General features: G+C 35.2%; 1 protein-coding gene across 30 annotated transcripts in view; it reads left to right on the forward strand.

Moving 5' to 3' along the window:
* Adgrl3 (adhesion G protein-coupled receptor L3) overlaps positions 1-21,432 on the forward strand; it is an 878,168-nt gene that overhangs the window by 370,720 nt on the left and 486,016 nt on the right. For all 30 annotated transcript variants that reach the window (XM_087187879.1, XM_004849675.4, XM_021262304.2 and 27 more), the window contains one exon: positions 8,848-9,061. In XM_087187879.1, the coding sequence (XP_087044005.1) occupies positions 8,848-9,061 (214 nt within the window). The remainder of the gene's footprint in view (positions 1-8,847; positions 9,062-21,432) is intronic.

Here is a 21,432-nt window from a genome sequence, read left to right on the forward strand (position 1 = left end):
TTCCAATGTTATTTTCACTGCCAAATATTTTGGGGTAGATTTTCAGAGCACATTTTAAAATCTTAAGTGAATGTGTTGGCATGTAAAATGGCATGGAGAAAATATAAGCATTTAAGAAAATTAGGTCAAAGGTCTGTTGAAACAGAATTGATAATATTTGCTTCATGACAGAATTTTATTAATGACATGTTTTCCAAAGTCATTGCCAATAGAGTAGAACAGGTCCACTTTGAGATTTATAAGTGTCCCTGTCTATAATGAAGAAACTCCTTTAAAATCATTAGTGTTGACTTACAAATTGTTTAATTAACTTCTTCCTCAAAAGGCACCAGATATGTTTCACTGTCATTTTAAATTTTCAGAAGAGCCTTTCTTTTCTTCTTATAATAATAAGGATACAGGGAAGAAAGGCTTTTTTAAAGAAAACCTCTGTCTAATTCAGTTCTGCTTTGACGCATATATTAAACTAGTAGCCTAAACACTTTTTTAAAACAAAGAAATATTTTATTAGACTATTTGTATGGGTCATTCGTATGGGTAATTTGTAATATTTTTCTTTCACTGATTTAGTGATTCTTCAGTATCTATTCAGCAGTTTTAGTGTCAACCCTTGTTTTCCTTCAGTCTTGGTTCTGAGCTGTGTTGTACAAAAGTGGGTAGATTTAAACAGTAAATACTTTTAATCTTAACACAGTCTCTGTAGGTTAGGAACCCAGAAGTAGTTTAGTTGGTTATGGTTTGAGTTTCTCATTGGGTTGTAGTTACCCAAGGCAGGCTCTGTGGTGGCTCAGGGCCACCCCCCGAGGTGTCTCACTCACATGCCTTCCTTCTGGCCTTCAGCAGGGGACCTCAGTCCCTTGACTCTGGACTTCTCCACGGGACTGTATTGGCACTCTCTAGATAAAGCTTTGGACAATGTCTTGTGATCCCCAAGAGAGGAAGAAACAGTCATGTCATTTTCAAGAACTGCTCTTGAAAATCAGACTCATTTCTACCACATTGTGTCCCTTAGAAGCGAGTCACTAACTTCAGTCCACATTCAAGAATAAGGGAGTAAGCATGGAATGAAAAAGGGAGTAACAAAGAATCACGAACACTTTTGAAATGGCCACATAGTACTCTCTAAAGAATTTAGACTTTTTTTCTTGGTCATCTTAACTGCTGCTATGTTTTTCTCTATCCTCCCTCCTTTTTATTTTGGTACCAGAGATCGAACTTCAGACCTTGCGCTTGTGAGACAGGAAGCAAAACCACTGAGCTAAATCCCTGGCCCTACTCCCTCCTTTCTTATCCCCTCCCTCCTCTTTTATTTTGTTCTGATGTCCTGGGGAGTTGCACCCAGGCCCTCCTGCCTGCTAGGCAAGCATTCCACTACTGAGTTACACCACCAGCCTCCATCTGCTATGGTTTTACTGCCTTTCAATTATGAAATTGATAGATTTCTTTTCTGAGTCATAGACTTGTACATAATGGTACTTCAATTGATGAACTTAATTTGTTCTACAATTTTGGAAAAGATGGCCGTGTTTGTGTTGTGTGGGAAAGCCCGCCACAGTGGTGTTTGTCACCTAATGCAGAATTTGCCAACAAAAACAAAATTTTGCCAAATGCTCCTGAATCAAATTGTTTGCAGATAAAAGTGTTTGTGAACTGAGGTATCACTAGATACACAGCTTCTTGCTAGATTTTGCTCGTAATTATAGTTTAACCATTTGCTTGTCCAGAAACCTCCTGGTCATTGTCCCTGTCTTCATCTTCATGTTCAGTCAGTCATCAAATCGTGTGATTTTCTGTTCCTAAGCATAGACCGACTGTTATTTCCGTCCTTACTCATTTAACATAACTGTCTTCTCTCATCTTTACTACTACAAGGTAGCCTTGTAATTTGCTTTTCTTCTTCATTTAAAAAAATTCTCTAATAGAATTATTACTTTGTACATAAACAGGCTTTGGAGTAAACAGTATAAAAGAGAAAATAGAAAAAATGAATTCAAGTGTAGGCTGTTTTATTGATGTATTTATAAATGCCAAAAAGAAATAGGGCAGGACAAAGATATCAGAATCTTCTATGAAGAGATTAATTTGGAGCTATTTATTTATTTAGTTTTGTTTTTTTTTAAGACTAATGTCTTAAGAACCCTAGCACTTGAGAAAAAAATCAAAGGAGAGGAAAGGGATAAGAAAGGAGGGTGGAGAGAGAAAAGCATAGCAGCAGAGAAGATGATCTAGAAAAGGAGTGTAAATTCTTTAGAGAGTATCATGTGGCAGCTTTAAAATGTGTTCACGATTCTTTGTTCATGTGCTTTTTTTCATGATTTGAACATGATTCATGTTACCATTCCCTGCTGACCCCCTTATTCTTGAATGTGGACTGCAGCCAGTGACTCCCTTCTAATGGACAGTGTGGGAGTAAAAGCTGCCTGTAATTTAGGCTGGCCTTGATCCCAAGGCAGTGCTCCTGTCCCAGCCTTCTCTGTGCTGGGGTCACAAGTGTGCATTATCACACCAGCTTTGGAGCTATTTTTTGACTGTATCGCTGAGTACATATGTGGAAGACAGTAAAGCATTTGATTTGCATGTGTTGTAAATATTTAAGTTCCTTTTCTCCCAAAGTAGTGGCAAGTGGTTTAGTTCACACAGTCAAAATCTTTCTTGAACTGTTCCAACAATGAGCAGTCCTTTTTGTTACATTTCTCTATTGACTACACAGTGCATTTCTCCAAGTGTTCAGTAAGCACTGATATTCCAAATTCCCTGTTCATTCTTCTTCTCTTCTTCTCTTGCGTGGTCTTTCAACTATTCATGTGTTGATATAGTTTTAACCTGTATACTTATCCTGACTATTGTACATATTCAGATAGTTTTTTGACATCTTAAGTTAGATAGGTGGGAGAATGGAAACTGAAAGAAGCAAGATATATCATGTATAGGTACAAATTCCCTGTGATGAATGTTATTATTATGTATGTCTAAAATGTACCAATAAATATTTTGCTTTAAAAATGTAAAACTGAATTAATGACATTGTGACAGCTAATTGGTTCCTTGGCCCTTATTCTGTGTTTGATTTTTTTACTTATTTACAAACGTTTTCCGATGATCTTATGTCATAAATAACACTGCCTTCTTTGAAAGCCCCCCCAGTGCCCTAGGGTTCTAAACTTCAAAAGTCTGATGCCTGTCCTTGGGTTGGAGGAGAAAGTGTCTGACTTATGTTTGATTTCCCCTTTCTAATCTCCGAATGCCCATCTACAGTGATCATGATGTACACGTTCACCTAAGACTTCACAGCTTATCAGGTCAGACACCTGAGAGCAGCTTTCCAGCTGAGGAAGAGGCCAAGGAGAGGGAAGCAGCAGAAGAAGTTTCAAAACAGAATGGCAGAAGGCTCTGAAAGGGGCTCAGAGGGCTCTGAAAGGAAATCAGGAGTGATTTTTGCTGAAACTATTGTGCAAACACAAAGAGCTATTTCCCTACTTATTTAATGTTTCTTTATCCTTGATTTCCTCACTGTTAATCTGTGGTCAGAAGGACTTTTATTAGGTGGATAACCGACATGGAATTTAGGGACCTTGGGGTTCTGGGCATCCTTAGCACAGAAACTTAATTTAATTTTATTTTATTTATTAAAAAATTAATTTTATTGGTACACTTTAGGTATACAATTCGTTTACATTTATCATTGGGTGTTTGTACCTGAAAATGATATATCTTGGTTCTTATTTTTTCCCCATTACCTGTGCACCCTCCACCCCCTCCACCCTTCCCTATTTACATAGATATCATTTCCATTTTTTTTTCTTGTCTCATAGTTTTTCCTTTCCCTTCTTTCCTTTCCCCTTCCCCTCCCTTCACTCCTTCATCTTTGGACCTTTTTTCCTATTTCAAATTATCAACTATTCATTTTAATCATTTTAACTCTTGTTTACACTATCAGTTTCTCACACTGGAGAAACTATTCGATATTTACACATGTGTGTCCTATTTATTTCACTTAAGAGTATGGCCTCAATATGCATCCATTTAGCTATAAATGACTCTAGTTTTCCGTTCTTTATGGCTGAGTAGTACTCCATTTTATTTTAAAAAAACACATTTTCTTTATCCAGTTTCCAGTTGATGGGCACTTGGGTGCTTCCAAGCTTTAGCTATTACAAACTGTGCTGCTATGAACATGGGTGCACATATATCACTGCGATATGATTCCTTTAATTTTGGGGGGAAGATACCCAGCAGGAGAATAGCTGGGTCAAATGGGACCTCTAGTTCTAGTTCTTTGAGGTATCTCCATACTGACTTCCATAGTGGTTGCACCAGTCTGCACTCCCGCCAGCAATGGAGAAGGGTTCCTTTCTCCCCACACCCCCGCCAGCATTTGTTATTGGTTGATTTCTTGATAGCAGCCATTCTTTCTGGGGTGAGTTGGAATCTCACGGTTGTTTTCATCTGCATCTCTCGAATGACGAGTGATGTTGAACATTATTTCATATATTTGTGTGCTGCTTTTACTTCTTTGTCTGAGAAATGTCTGTTCATTTCAGATGCCTGTTTTTGAATTGGGTCTTTGAGTTTGGGGGGGTCTGATTTTTTTCAATTCTTTATATATTCTGGATAGTAGTCCTTTGCCTGAGGTACAGCTGCTAAAAATTTTTTCCCACATTGTAGGTTGTCTGTTAGCTCTGTTGGTGGTTTCTTTTGCTGTGCAGAAGCTTTTTAATAAGATGAGATTCCATTTGTTGATTCGTTCTGCTAGTTCCCGTGCTGCTGAGGTTTTGTTCATGAAGTCTTTTCCTATGCCAATGTCTTCAAGAGTTCTACCTAACTTATCTTCCAGCAAGTTTAGTGTTTCCGTCTTAATATTTATATCTTTAATTCACTTCAATCTTAGTTTAGTGCATGGTGATAGGTATGGGTGTAGTTTTAATCTATGGCAGGTTGAAATCCAATTTTTCCAACACCATTTATTAAATAGGCTATCTTTCCTCCAATGAGGGTGGTTGGCTCCTTTGTCAAAGATGAGGTGGCTGAGCATATCTGGAGTTGTTTCTGCATCTTCTAATCTATTCCACTGATCCTCAGGTCTGTTCTTTTGCCAGTACCATGCTGATTTTATCACAGTATAGAAGCTTAATTTTAATTCTTATACTGTAGTCATTCTCTTGGTCAGTGAATAATTCTAATGTTCAGTATCCTGCCAGAAGATTACCACATTTCACATCTAACACTGTTGTAATTTATTCAGCAAATATTTGTTACACATCTAATAGGTGACTCTGCGCTTTGTTACAACAGATTTCTTTCGTGGGATAAAGATGGGCTGGACCTCAAGAAGGTACTATCCTTATTTGCTGGCTTTGCTCCACATTACTTTGCCATAGCCACTGTTGCACGCTATTATGCACAATATTGCACGATGCCTAATGTGGTATTACCCAGACACAACAGGAAATAGACTGACCACCTGGTTTGAACTGTTCACATTTTTCCTGTCTTGGCCCTTTTCTCTAGTAGCCAAATTATTATTTGTTTTTTGGCTACAAAATAAATGATAACTGAATGGTAAAAACCCTTATTTTTAACATAAGCTATTTCTTTCCTTTGGAATTTGGTTGCTCATTAAAACATTTAGCAGTATAATTATAAGTAATTTAAATAGTTAATTAATAGTGCTATGGTTTCCAGTTACACATTTCTTTAAATAAAGCATCCATCATTTATAGAATGTAATTTGTCACTGGATTGCTGAAACAAATACAATTACATGTTAAATGTAGGAAGGTCCCACAAATCAACCCTGGATCTTGTAGAATTTGCCATACACTTAACTTTTGATCATACTTACAGGTCCAAAAGAGAAACACAGAAAATCTGTGCCTCTACAGTTTATTTGACATTCCATCTGTTTAGTGTCTGGTTCTAAATCATATTTTTGACAATGAAGACCCAGATTAAAGCGATGTCAATGTTTTGGCAAAATTGACTGATGAGTTTAATCAGCTAAATTGTCCACTTAGTCTAACAAATGCTTTGACAGTATGATTTGCTGATGTGTGGCGTTTTTTTTTTTTTTTTTTTCTTTTTTTTTTGTTCAATTAACTTGTTTTTTAACATAATTGACTGGTTAAGTCAACATAATATAGCCAGATGAATTCAATGTTTGAAAGCTGTTCCAGAGTAATTTTTCTTAAATGGCTACACCAAAGAAACAACTTGTCTTATAACAAATGTGCAAAATCTACTATAAAGCAATCTAAAATTCTGGTTGTATGACTGTTTGTGAAGAAAAACATACTTATGATCCCATTTCAAGTGAAAACTTGGATTTTTGAATCAAAAGCTTTTTGTTTTGTTTTTTTTGGTACTGGGGATTGAACTCGGGTCCTTGTGCTTGCAAGGCAGGCGGCGAAACCACTGAGCTAAATCCCCGGCCCAAATCAAAAGATTTTTATTCAGTAATTCTATTTTTAAAAATTTAAACCCATAATGAAAATATCTTTTTCCATGGAAATGTAGTTCAATTTTTGCATATAAATAAGTATATTTTGTTTAAGGAACAAGCAATAGAAATTCATTTTCTTTGTCTTGTAAAAGTCCCCTGTCAAAATGTTGACTCAAGAACAGAGTTTCAGAGGTTCCACCGCCTGCCTTACAACTGTAGGGACCCGAGTTCGATCCACAGTACCAAAAAAACAAAACAAAAACAAATTTTAATATAATGTAACTGGGGTCCTGGTAAGTCTGTTAACTCTCCTATAGATGTGTTAGATTAGGTCAGGGGGTGAGGTGGGGGATAGACAGCAAGAGAGACAGAGACAGATGTTGAATGTCGAAGGGAATTCATTATATAGTGCAGCTAGAAGGACTGTGCCTCATGACCTGTTCAGGAGGTGTGTGGGGTCTCTGGTACAATCAGGTTTTGTTTTGTTTTAATTACCGTAGGAATGAGGTAAATATTCATGTCATTCTCACTTTTGAAATAATTTAGGTATATTTCAAAACCTGAATCATTATCTTGTTTCAAGTGAAAATACTTATACTTAAAAAATTTACATTTTCCCACTCCTGCCTGCCTTTCTGCTTTCTTCTTTTCATTTCACGTTTCGTGCTTATGAACATTAACACATCCACATATGTGCATACACACCTAAAAAGTTGGCATGTTCATTTAAATACATATTTTTATATTTATGTGCACATTAGTGAGTTTATCAACTATCACTGCGAGTATAACCCATCACATAAGTTCCTCCATAACGGATTTGCTTGTGTGGAAATCTATGTACTTGACAGTTGGTAAACACTTCATTTAGAATTTAAATTATATGCTTTTAGAGACTTGTTGAGTTTTTACAATTAAACGTTTGACTTTCTTCCAATAATGTGCTGACATGAAAAGAATTTTCTGCACAAAAATATTTATGTTTAACAAACGTCTAACATAAAATGACTGGAAGAAAAACATTTATCAGAAATGTAAAGGACAAATATTTAGTTTTCTAGCTATACAGAGAACTTTTACAATAGCAAACCCTACATAAAACTGAGCAAACAATCAAAAGATTAAAGAAATATAAAAGGTGAAAAACACAAAAATATACTCAATTGTAAGTAAAAATAAAATATACCATTCCATCAAATTTGTAAAATCTAAATGAATTGATAATATTTAATTTTGAAGAAGAAAGTAAGTACTATTGGAGGACATTATATTTTTATTGCTTTTGGAAATCAGTTAATATTTTCTAAATTTTAAATATATTTGCTCTTTGATCCATCAAATTGTAGATGGATGTAGAAATATACCATAAAATATATATAGATAATATTCTTTCCAAAGTATTATTTCCAAGGTACATAGATGTGTTTATACTCCTTGATAATGTTATGACCCCAAAATATTGAGATGTTCCAAAATGCTCATAGGACATATTATATTTTATTATAAAATCATTATCTAATTATGTTATTTTATTTATTAAATGCATAGTATTTATTTATTAATGTAATGATGTATGATGGCTTTTTCATTTCCAGGTATTGATTCCTTCATAATTTATGGGTACATTATATATATATACATATATATATATATGTATATATATACAGTGCATAGTTAAAATCTACCCATTATAATTGTTGTAAAAATGAAGGAAATAGTATCCAGAAATTAAATGATTTTCATCATATGTCATTAAGTTGATAAAGAAAATAATACAAAGTATCAAGCAACATGTATAGCACTATTTCAGTAAAATTTACCTGAGTAAAATGTAAAAAAGCAGAGTGGGAGTACACTTACCATGTCTATTTTTGTACAGAAAATTCTAATAGGTCACCAGATTGTTAATTGGCTACCTCTTTACAGTGGAGGAAGAATGTGGCAAAAGAGCTAAAGGAAAATATAATTTTTCTCTGTACTAATCTTAATCTTATTAAAAATGTGCATGTATATTTCCACAGCTAAATTATAAAGTATATTGATTATATTAATTATTACCTAAAACAATGAAGGTTTGAAAATTGTAGTAGAATATTTAAAGTCAGGAACAGTGTCACTTTGTGGTTATGATTTCTTTAGAGTGAATATCCTGCTCTATACACTAGATAATACGTAGCCAAGATTGTAATGGAAAATCCAGAGCCCTTTTTTTCCATTTATGAGAAAAAAAATGGTAAAATTTCAGGAAATAATTGCTTTTTTTAGATTTTTGGAATCAAAAAATATAGGAAGGGAGAAATACTCTATTTTCTTTAAAATGGTAAATCCTAACAGCCTTGTATTAGCTAAACCCCAGCTCCTGCCTGCTTTGTGTAGTAACCCTGCCGTCTTCTCATCCTCCTGCCCAGCTTTCAGCCGCGCCCCAATCCCCATGGCTGTGGTACGCAGGGAGCTCTCCTGCGAGAGCTACCCCATTGAGCTCCGCTGTCCAGGGACCGATGTCATCATGATCGAAAGTGCCAACTACGGGAGGACCGACGACAAGATCTGTGACTCTGACCCTGCTCAGATGGAGAATATCCGATGTTACCTGCCCGATGCCTATAAGATTATGTCTCAAAGGTACGATATGGCTCCCATTGTTGTCTTTGCAAATACACCGTGAACTTTCACCATGGGTCCCTGTGAAGGATGGGAAAGAACACAAAGTGATGTGTATCTTGTCTCTCAGGATGATAGGAAGCAGTTTGTCAATGCCTAAGTATTTTTCATATCACCAAAATGACAATGTTAGAAACACACTTGGAAAATACTAAAATTTATTACATTTTTTAAATGTTTCATGACCTAGTCCGCATGTTATTATTTTGACAGTGTTCTCTAAAACTGGGTTCATTATATGAGAGACTAAATATACTTTTCACAGCTTTCAAAAACCAAATTTTCTCCAAAAATTACTGAAAAAGTCTTTGCTAACAGTTACTCCCTAACCTTATAGGAAGAAAGAGGAAATATAAATTAAATTAATGGATACTTTTTGTATTCATTAATCAAAATATAGTAAAAGATTATTCATGAAAGGTTATTTGGCCTTTAAAAACAATGAAAAAGCATTCATTTTCTATCTAGTTTATGAAATTAAATTTAATAAGTTTAAACTATATGAAATATTACCTTATTAAAATAATGAATTAAAATATGTGATATCACTGAATAGAAAGAAAAGGTCTTTGACTCTAATGAGATTGGCTTATAGAAACCTATATTATAGAAGTTTAAATTATGATAAATTTTTTCTCTCATTTCTTGCAGTGCAGGGGATTGAATTTAGGGCTTTGGAATAAGCTAAATCCTCAGCCTTTTCTCTGTTTAGTTGAGATATGGTCTTACTATATCAGTAAGTTGCTCTGAATGTGTTTGAACTTGTCATCCTCCTGGCTCAGTCTCCCAGAGTACTAGGATTACAGGGCTGTGCCACCTTGCCTAGTACTCATAAAATTTCCTGATAAATAGAGTAAATAATCTATCTCCTAAGCATTTGTTCACTATTGTCATCTCTTCTCAGAAATCAGTGAAGTCATCCATTTACTGTAAGTCTTCATACTTTCTGCCTTTTCTCCAAGGTAATCTTAAATAATAAGTGAATTCATTTCATTTGATTATGATAAACTTTTCATAAGGATTTTTATTCAGGAATTTCTGTTTTTTCTATTATTTAAGGAGTTTGTAAAATATAGTGAAAACTGTAACAAGTATACAGCTAAACATATTGAAGTCTAAAAACAAATATGATAGCACATGTAACTCCTTGGGCTCAATCCCCAGCAGCAAACAAGCAAATATACAGTATATTGCAAGGATCATCTTTCTTGTACTTAAGAAAGCCTGTCTCATTTTTAACAATTTGTCTTTTTGTTACTTAAAATATGATATGTATTTATGTGTATGATTAATAAATTATCACTATTTTAAAATTATTGCCATATAAAATATTAAAACAAATTATCACATGCCAGGTTTCTGATGTTCAAAGCATCCAAGGTATCTGAAGGCTTTTGTCTGTTACCAAAATCATGGTGGCTCATGCAAAAGAGAGTGTTGATTATACAGACGATTTTACAGTTAGAGATTCCATTTGATGAAGTTTTGGTTGCGTTTTGTCATTCTTGTGTGTCTCTCTTCACCATAATTGTAACATAACTTCAACTATACCTAAATGCATTTTGCTGCTTGTAGATGCTGTACTTTTCTGCCATTGGTAATAGAGTGGGAACTATGATTCAGTTGTTATTTTTATTTACTTCTCAGACAGCCAAATATAGTGTTCTGTCTAATAACCTTGGAGAGGGTTGAGGAAGAAATTCCCCTTTTCTGTGATTAGGTTTCCACTTAGTACAGCACAAGCAGCACCTTCATTAGCTCTTGGATCTCTGTAAGATTTTCATTGAAATATTTTTAATGGTTTCATTGATATTATTAAGAAATTCCAAAATAAGCCCTTAATCTTGCAGTTATTGAAAAAAATATAATGGGTCCTTTTGATATGGGATGCATGCAAAAAATGACAAATCTGCAGAGTAAAATTGCTTTCCCCACCCAGTGTGAGCCCTCCTGGTGTTCTTGCTTGTAAGAGTTGTCTGTTAGCTGAAATAACTATGGTCATTTCTCCAGGGAATCATGTTTCTCTCTTGGATTTGAACTACTAAATAGACTATATTTATGCTTGTCAAAAATAAATGTTTTTACTCTTGCAGAGAAGAAATCCATTGTGTCTTGTGGGACAGACCAGGCCACCTTAGTTGCTTTGTAATAATTTTAGTCACACTGTCATGCCACACACAGTATGTTAAGTAATGCTAAGAATAATAAAGTATGATATGTATGTGTAATATTAATAATTTGGCATTCAATCATAATAGAAACAAACTTTTGAAAGGGTATCTTGGATTAATGTGTTCTTTTAAATTTAAACTTACAGAAACAGACTATTTCAGGATATAAATATTTTTATCATGTTTTATGGGAAGATTATTGCTGAATATAAAAAAGTCATTGCCACTATATCTTTGCATAATTTTGTTAAACAGTGTCTTCCTAACATATTAGCCTCAGTTCAGCCTCATACATTAGACAGATATCAAAGGCAAGAAGAGATGTAAAATGTATTTTAGATGTTTGAATGCACATTAAAAATGCATAAATTAAATTGTATACTATCATTTAAGTTTAATGTGAAATATTTGAAAATGGTTAAAACAGGATACAATATTTGATTTTCACATTTGCCCTTGAACTATCAAATCTGATAGCTGCTCAAGGAAAGCTATTTTTCTCATTACCTTCCAGATTGCACTAATTTGAAACTGCAGTGTTGCTCAATAGTAGAACATGTGCAAGGTGTAATTAAAAATTACATGGGATATTTAAAAATTTTAAAATTTATTGTAGTAACACACATTGGCATTAACCTTCCTCAAAATACTCTACCTAGTTATGAACACACATATTACGTCATTCTTGCCACTTTCTTAAGCATTTCTGTAAGTCTTTTTCTATGAGTGTCTTTAGTTCCACTTTCATAGCTGTTCCAGTGTCCTGAATTGATTCAAAACATTTAACTTTTGTGGCCATTTTGACTTTGGGGAAGAGCCAGAGGTTGCATGGTGCCAGATCCAATGATTAAGATCATTAAGGTGGATGAGGGCCCACTATAATGACATAAAGAGCCTGTCTTTCCCTTTTGTTGCATATGGTAGCAACATTCACTGAGTTTTGATTGCACCTTGTAATAACATCAAAGGGGACTTCCAGTACTGCTTCATAAAGTGGCAAGAGTGCATAAGCCTGAGCAAGGGATGGAGCTCAGTGGCACTGTGCCTATCTGGCAAGTACAAGGTCCAGAGTTTAATTCCTGGTACCGGAAAAAAAAAGAATGAATAAGCTTGTTCGAATTTAAGAGGAGTATTTTGAGGGGAATTAGTGGCAATCTGTTTTTTACTGTACTAATTATTTTAAAAATTGGAACATTCACTGTATATTTTGATAGCATACTTAGTATGCACAGGACCTGGATTCCACCCCAGCACATATGTACACACATACACAGACACACAGTCACACACACACACACACACACACACACGCACTTACGGATTGCTAAAATTACACAGACTTTTCTCAAATCCAAAGGTTCTCATTCCATTCTTTCGACCAGTCCAACCCCCGAATATCCCTTATTTTTTCTAACATTATCCTGCTGCTAAAATATTTGTTCAAAAATCAGAACAGATTTATTTATCCTTCCTTGAACTTCTAATCTTCATTAGCATAATTTACATTTCTCCTTTTTGCATTTAAACATTATCAAACCTGTATTATCACACAGTTGTCTTTGTATCTAGCATAGGCTTCTAGAAAACAAACCTCTGTTGATATTATATAAAAACAACCTTTAATTTTAAGTGAATAAATATGCTTTCTAATTTTGCCATGCCTCTTAAAAGCTTTCTTCATTTTGTTATCTGTTTTCTGTTTCTTTGTGATTTATATGTATGCATTTTAGAGGGCTTTTTAATTCACACCTAATTTTAGAGTGTAAATGTGAAAATGATGGGTAACAACTGGATAATTTCAGAAATTTTATATTTGGAATTAAGTTTTGTGTTATCTGTAACTATTTTTTTTTTCTGGGAAGCCTACTTAAGTTTGAGAAAGTTACTTCCCTTTTTTTTTTTTTTAATGGTACCAGGGATCAAACTCGGGACCTTGCGCTTGCAAGGCAGGCACCAGAACCACTGAGCTAAATCCCCAGCCCTATCTGTAACTATTAATGGGAATATTTCAATTATTAATTCAGACAACAGTTAAAAGTCCATAGTATGCAATTTACTTTGATTTACTTGGGTATAATGGGTAAATAAATCAACCGTGGTTCCTGCCCACAGAAGTCAGAGGAGGTTTCTCTATGCTGGATAGTATTAGAGAGTATGTCATTGGAGAGGAAATAGTAGAGCTTATCCTTGAACTATAACAGCATTAGTGGAACGAGAAGAGACCAAAATGATGCTAGATAGGTAAGTGGACAAACATTACAAAGGAGCTCAAAGGAACAGCTTCATTTCCATAGCCCTTTTACCTTCCTTTCTTTCATGGCATTGTGTCTTCCGCCATGGATCTGCCACCATTTACTCTCCCTGAATCTTCACCTATATGTGCCACGGCTTAGGGTCAAGGCCTCTTCCTCTTAAAGCCCTCCTTGTAGATCAGGTACACATAATCTTCCAAAACTTTCTTTTTTCTAGATAATACCCTAGCTTGTGAATTTCCTTGTTGGGAAGGAAAGAAGAAAAACAAAAGAAAGGAAGGAAAGGAAAGAGAAGGGAAGGAAGGGAAGAGGGAAAGGAAGGGATGGGATATACTAGGCTTCCATTGGAGTCCCTAATTTAAACTGGATATAAAAAAGAGGTAAATATGGGAAATTTGAATATCACATATGGTGATGTCTTCATGCTGGCTATTTATGGCATAGTGTAAAATTTAAGGGGTAATCAAAATATATGGTGGATATTTACATTTTAAAAATGATTAAAGTATAATATAAATTGTTGTAAATCACCCTCGAAATACCTCGCTTCACTTCAAACACATTTATCCCATCATTCTTAGCACTGTCTAAAGCAGTTCTGCAAGTCTTCTTTACTAAGTCTTCGAGGTGTGATCAAAAGTGGTGAACACAACTGCCCCCTGCCATCCAAGACAGATTCATTGAAACAGGACAGTGGGTCCTCATCCGCCTTATTCACTGGGCCTGGCACTGTGACTTCTGGCTCTTCCCCAAAGTCAAAATGATCATAAAAAGTAAATGTTTTAAGTAGATTCAGGAGATTAAGGAAGCCACAATAGTGCAACTGTCACTCACAAATGAGGACTTACAGGTGTTTTGGAAAGTGGCAAGAAGGATAGGATACATGTGTTCAAACAAAGGAGAGTATTTTGAGGAAGATGCTAATGTGTCTTCTACTGCACATATTTTTCAATCATCTCTCATATTCAATCATATCTCCCTTTACATATATTTATGCATATTCTACAAATTGAAATGGCATTTGAAACAAACATGTATACAGATACACATGTATGTATATGCATATGTAACTTTCTTTTTTTTTTTGGTACTGGGAATTGAACTCAGGTCCTTGCGCTTTCGCAGCAGTCGGTAAAACCGCTGAGGTAAATCCCCGGCCTGCATATGTAACTTTCTACTGAAATAATATAGAAAATTGCGTGTCTTGTATGTACAGTTCAAATCAAGTCATTATCTCCAGATAACTGACAACCAAATGAAGCCTCAGATAACTGAGAGTACCTCAGAAAGGCTCTCTGATGACCTCCCTCAAATCTACCCCTCCCCAAGTCTATTCAGACTCTGCACACCTTAAATCAATTTTGCCAACTTGGTAATTTACTTAAATGGCTTTTTATAATACATATGTTTTTCTGCCTGGCTTCTCCAGTACATTTATTTTTGTCATCTTCTGTTTGATCTTTTATGTCTAGTTGTACTTGTTTATGAAGTTGAGTGCAATTTTTGTCAACTTCTTTGAAGCATTTTTATATGCCATATACTTTACTCACATCAGGCGTGCAATGATTTTCTAATAAATTTACCAAGTGATAAAACTAGCACAGTATGTCACTTTCTGAATGGTTTTAATCATTGCAACAAGCTTCTCCAAGCCGATTACTGTTAATCCCTAACTCCTCCTCCACATACAGTGACTAATCTACTTTCTGTTTGTATCTTTATCCTTAATGCCTAATTTTTAAGCTAAAAAAATCCTTGAATTCAGATTTCTTTGTAGTGCGGGCACTTTGAAAGAAATATTGGCAGTTATTTCGGAAGTTGTGGACATCAATATGTCACTTGTTTTTTAAGTTATCATAGAATATTTTAAAAATACTTCTTCAATTTTTAAATAAAAAGATAATAAATGTGTATTTTCCATTTAAATTCAAGATCTGTTTTTAGCAGTATTTTAGCAGTATTATATTTTCACATTTGTAGTAACTTCTGCAACAGGGAAAGAAAAAGATGGAATTGCTTCTCACCTCCCTGAAAAGTTGTATTTCAGTTTACATCAGTAGCACTGCAGGGAATTTTACAGTTTACAAAAAAGATTTTGGTGTCTGTTGTATTCATTCCTGGTGAAGCTAAGAACTGTTCAGTAATAGTGAAAGAAGAAACATGATTGGTGGTTTTTGTGTTTTCATAGCCCAGTAAGTGTTCTGCAATAACACTATGTATATATCTGAGTTTTTCCATTCAGGTATTCTCCTTTGCTCCTTTGACAGATCCATTTTATAATGTCTCATATTTCTCTTATAGATTATAAAAGACAGAAACAAGTCTTCATGTTAGGAATGTTTCCTCTGATCCCATGCCCTGTGTATTAAAAGAACAGACATCCATGGAAATTATCATGTATAATGTATTTCTTAAGGATTGCTATTTACATGCATGTATGTTTAAAACAAGAAAGGCAGGATGTAATATAAATCTCATTCCTGAAGTCCAAGTGTAGATAATATGGACAAATAGGAATGTTTCTATCTACAGAGTATTTATTTATCTCTTCTCCTCTAATATTTTGACTTCTTTTATTTATTTACTTATTAATTATTTAATTCTGAGAATTTTTTATCAGTGTATTAAAATGCCACCAAGTACTGTATTCCTTCCTATGTGGAAATAAATTATTTTCTACATATGGGTGGTATTAAATAAAAAACATTTTTTTGAGATGTGGTCTTATTACATAGTCAGACTGATCTTGAACCCACTTTGTACCCCAGGCTTCCCTTGAATTCTAGGTGACCCTCCTGCCTCAGCCTCCCAAGTGCTAGTTACAGGTGTGCACCACCATGCTTAGCTAAAGCAAAATATTTAATAATCAATTTAAATGTTTTATAACAATTTATGATGGAAACTCAACAGAGCTGTGTTGGCTGATCTTTGGCCATGGGGAATGTTCACCTTTTTATGCCAGCCGGACTCAAAGAGAATTCTCTTCTTAGGGCAGCACACCCTGTGACCTGGTCACCTTCCACTAAGCCTCATCTCTTCAGGGTTCTGTCACTTCCCACATGGACATGCTGTAGACAAGGGCTGTGATATAGTTCTGGCAAAGTTATGGCAGCATGCTGCAGCGGCTATATCTGTATCATTGAAAGCTCTAAAAGGTTCGCTATCGTGGCTCTAATACAACCCTTTGGAGACACATTTAAAGCACATCCAAACCCTAATGGGAATTTCACTATGTTTTTACCTCAACTTCTTAGCTGAAAATTATTTATTTTTTATTTTATTAATTTTTCATAACATCTTACTCATTTTATTGGCTTAAATCATATGTGTTTTTTCAGTTAGCAAGTTATTTTGAAAGTAGGACTATCTGTGTTGTCAGTGATTCCTGTTAACCAGTTATATCCATTGTAGCTGAAAATTACTTAACTCATTTTCTAGCCACTTATGTATTTTAATCTTTATAAAATTATACAGGCATCTTAAAACTAAAATGAGCAATAGAAATTTTGTTAGGCTTATTAATTACATTTTGGGGGTAGAGAAAGTCACAGTCCTGTCACGGTATTCTAGATACACAAATACTGGAGGAAGTAAATTCATAAATCTGTATATCAGAAAATATTTTAAAAATGTAACATTAATTTCAAGATTTCTTTCAAAAATGAATCAATTGTGGAAAAATAGTTTTATAACTTTTTTTATTTTGTTTTATTTTAGTTTTTTGTTAAATTCTTTTATTGGTACATTTTAGGTATACAGCACAATTACATTTCTCATTGGGAATTGTACCTTTACATAATGCATTGTGGTTCTTATGTTTTCCTCATTCCTAGCCCTCCCTTTACCCCCTCCACCCTTCCCTATTTACAAAGACTTTATTTCCATTTCACATCATTTGTCCTTTCCCTTCTTTCCTTTCCCTTCTTTCCTTTCCCCTGCTCCTCCCACTACCCCTACCCCTTTGGACCTTTTCTTCCTATTTTGCATTATCGATTATTCATTCTAATCATTGGTACATTTTAGGTATATAATATAATGACATTCATCATTGGAAATTTGCACCTTTACATAATCTCTCTTGGTTCTTATTTTTCACCCTTGTCCAGCCCTCCCTTCATCCCCTCCGTTCCTTCCTATTTACAAAGATTATGTTCTAATGTTTCGATTTTCTCATATTAATCCCATTCCCTTCTATCCTTTCCCCTACCCTTCCCACTTCCTTCCCCTTTGCCCCTTTTCTTCCTTTTTCACATTACCTATTATACATTTTAGTCCTTATTTACACTTTCAGTTTCTCACACCAGAGAAACTATTCGGTATTTATACATGTGTGTCCTATTTATTTCACTTAAGAGAATCACCTCAATGTGCATCCACTTAGCTATAAATGTCTCTAATTTCTCATTTTTTATGGCTGAGTAGTACTCCATTTTATAAAAAAAACCACATTTTCTTTATCCAGTCTCCAGTTGATGGTCATTTGGGCTGTTTCCAAGTTTTAGCTATCACAAACTGTGCTGCTATGAACATGGGTGCACCTGTATCGCTGTGGTATGATTCTTTCAATTCTCTGGGGAAGATCCCCAGCAGTGGAATAGCGGGGTCAAATGGGACTTCCAGTCCTAGTTCTTTGAGGTATCTCCATACTGATTTCCACAGTGGTTGCACCAGTCTACACTCCCACCAGCAGTGGAGCAGGGTTGCTCTTTCCTGCCAGCCCCACCAGCATTTGTTATTGGTTGATTTCATGATAGCCATTCTTTCTGGAGTGAAGTGGAATCTCAGCACTGTTTTCATTTCCATTTTTCAAATGACCAGGGATGTTGAACATTTTTTCATGTGTTTATTTGCTGTTTCTACTTCTTTATCTGAGAAATGTCTGTTCATTTCAGATGCCCATTTTTGGATTGGGTCTTTAAATTTGGGAGGTCTGATCTTTTTAAGTTCTGTATTGATTCGAGATAGTAGACCTTTGTCTGAGGAAGAGCAGGTGAAGAGTTTTTCCCACACTGTGGGTTGTCTCTTCACACTGCTGGTGGTTTCTCTTGCTGTGCAGAAGCTTTTTAATAAGAAGAGGTCCCACTTGTTGATTGTTTGTGCTAGTTCACTGGCCACTGAGGTTTTGTTGATAAAATCTTTTCCTACACCGATGTCTTCAAGAGTTCTACATAACCTCTGTTCCAACGGGTTCCGAGTTTCTATTTTAATATTTAGATCTTTAATCCATTTTGATTTCAGTTTAGTGCGTGGCAAGAGATATAGATCTAGTTTTAATCTTTGGCAAGTTGAAGCCCAGTTTTTCCAGCACCATTTATTAAAGAGACTATCTTTCCTCCAGTGAGGGTATTTGGCTCCTGTATCGAAGATGAGATGGCTGAATGTGTCTGACATTGTTTCTGCATCTTCTAATCTGTTCCACTGGTTCTCAGGTCTGTTTCTTTGCCAGTACCATGCTGTTTTTATCACAGTAGCTTTGTAGTAGAGTTGCAGGTTGAGGATTGTGATACCCCCTGCCATGTCTCTGTTACCTAGAATTGCTTTTGCTATTCTGGGTCTCTTCTTATTCCAAATGAATTTTTGGATTGTTTTCTCAAGGTCCATGAAGTATGCTGGTGGGATCTCAATTGGAATTGCATTAAATCTATATAGCAATTTTGGAAATATGGCCATTTTCAGTATATTAATCCTTCCTGCCCAGGACCAGGGGATGTCTGTCCATTTTCTGATATCATCTTCAATCTCTCTTTTCAGAGTGCCATAGTTTTCAGAGAAGAGGTCTTTGATTTGTTTCATTAGGTTGATTCCTAGGTATTTCAGTTTTTTGGATGCTATTATAAAAGGAATTATTTGCCCTCTTTCTCTCTCAGTGAGTCTGTCATTGGTGTAGAGGAAAGCTATTGCTTTTTGTGTGTTGACCTTGTAACCAGCTAGTTGACTGAATTTGGTTATTAAGTCTAGAAGACTTTTGGTGGAGTTCTTGGGGTCTTCTATATACAGTATTATGTCATCTGCATATAATGACAATTTGACTTATTCATTTCCTATCTTTATTCCTTTTATTTCTTTCTCTTGTCTAATTGCCATGGCTAATGTTTCCAGAACTATATTGAACAAGAGTGGTGACAGTGGACATCCTTGTCTTGTTCTTGATTTTAGTGTGAAGGATTTCAGTTTTTGACCATCTAGTATGATACTGGCTGTTGGTTTTTCATAGATGGCTTTTATCAGTTTGAGGTAGACACCATCTATTCCTATTTTTTGTAGGGATTTTATCATAAATGCATGTTGGATTTTGTCAAATTCTTTTTCTGCATCTATGGAGATAACAATATGGTTTTTGTCCTTGACTCTATTGATATAGTGTATTACATTGATTGATTTGTGTATATTGAATCATCCCTGCATCCCTGGGATGAATCCCACTTGATCAGGGTGTATGATCTTCTTGATGATCTTCTGCATTCTGTTTGCCAGTATCTTATTAAGGATTTTTGCATCTATGTTCACTAGTGAGATTGGCCTATAGTTCTCCTTTTCGGTTGGGTCTTTCTCTGCTTTGGGGATCAAGGTGGTGCTTGTTTCCAGGAATGAATTTGGGAGTATTGCTTCCCTTTCAATTTCACTGAAGAGTTTAAACAGTAGTGGCGGTAGTTCCTCTCTAAATGTCTTGTAGAATTCAGCAATGAAGCCATCAGGGCCTGGGCTTTTCCTAGTTGATGAGTTTTTAATTACATTTTCAATTTCATTGGTTGATATTGGGTTGTTCAGAATATTTAGGTCTTCTTTGTTCACCTTTGATAATTCATATGTATCTAGGAATCTGTCCATTTCTTCTGTGTTGTCCATCTTATTGGTGTATAGGTTCTGGAAGTAAGTATTGATGATCCTCTGGATTTCTGCTGGGTCTGTTGTAATTTCACCCTTTTCATTCCTAATTGCATGGATTTGGGCCTTTTCTTTCCTTTTCCTGATAAGGTTGGCTAAGGGTTTGTCAATTTTGTTGATTCTTTTGAAGAACCAACTCTTGGCTTCATTGATTTTTTGTATCATTCTCTTAGTCTCCATTGCATTGATTTCTCCTCTGGTCTTTATAATTTCCTCCCTTGTATGAGCTCTGGGGTTGTCCTGCTCTTGTTTTTCTAGAAGCTTGAGGTTCAGCATCAGGTTGTTTAAATGTGCTCTGTCTGTTTTCCTATTATATGTATGCACTGCTATGAATTTCCCTCGTAAGACTGCTTTCATTGTGTCCCATAGATTCCGATATGTTGTATTGTCATTGTCATTTAATTGAAGGAACTGTCTGATTTCTTCTTTAATTTCCTCTGTGACCCATTGGTTATTCAGAAGTGTGTTGTTCATTTTCCACGTGTTTATGAATTTTTTCAACTTTCTTTTGCTGTGGTCTCCAATTTCATCGCACTATGGTCTGGTAATATACAGGGGATAACTTGAATTCCTTTACACTTACTTAAACATGTTCTATGTGTGAGTATGTGGTCTCTTTTGGAGAATGACCCATGTGTAGCTGAGAAGAATATGTATTCTGATTTTGTGGGGTGGAAGACTCTGTAAACATCTGTTAAGTTCATTTGTTCAAGTGTTTGATTAAGTTCACGCATTTTATTACTTATTGTTTTCTAGTTGATATGTCTATTTGTGACAGTGTAATGTTGAGGTCCCCCACTACAGTTGTATTCGTGCATATATGACTTTTCCTGTTCATTAGTATTTGTTTTATATAGTTGGGTGCACTAGTGTTTGGTGCATAGATATTTATGATTGTCATCTCCTCCTCTTGGATTCTTCCCTTTACAAGGATGTGGTGTCTTTCTTCATCTCTCTTAATCAGTGTTGGTTTGAAATCTACCTGATCTGCAAAGAAGATAACTACTCCTGCTTTTTTTCGGGT

The sequence above is a fragment of the Heterocephalus glaber genome, unplaced genomic scaffold, assembly GCF_053883595.1.
Source record: "Heterocephalus glaber isolate CG9 unplaced genomic scaffold, H.glaber_assembly_v1.0 deba00001509, whole genome shotgun sequence".
Taxonomy (NCBI): domain Eukaryota; kingdom Metazoa; phylum Chordata; class Mammalia; order Rodentia; family Bathyergidae; genus Heterocephalus; species Heterocephalus glaber.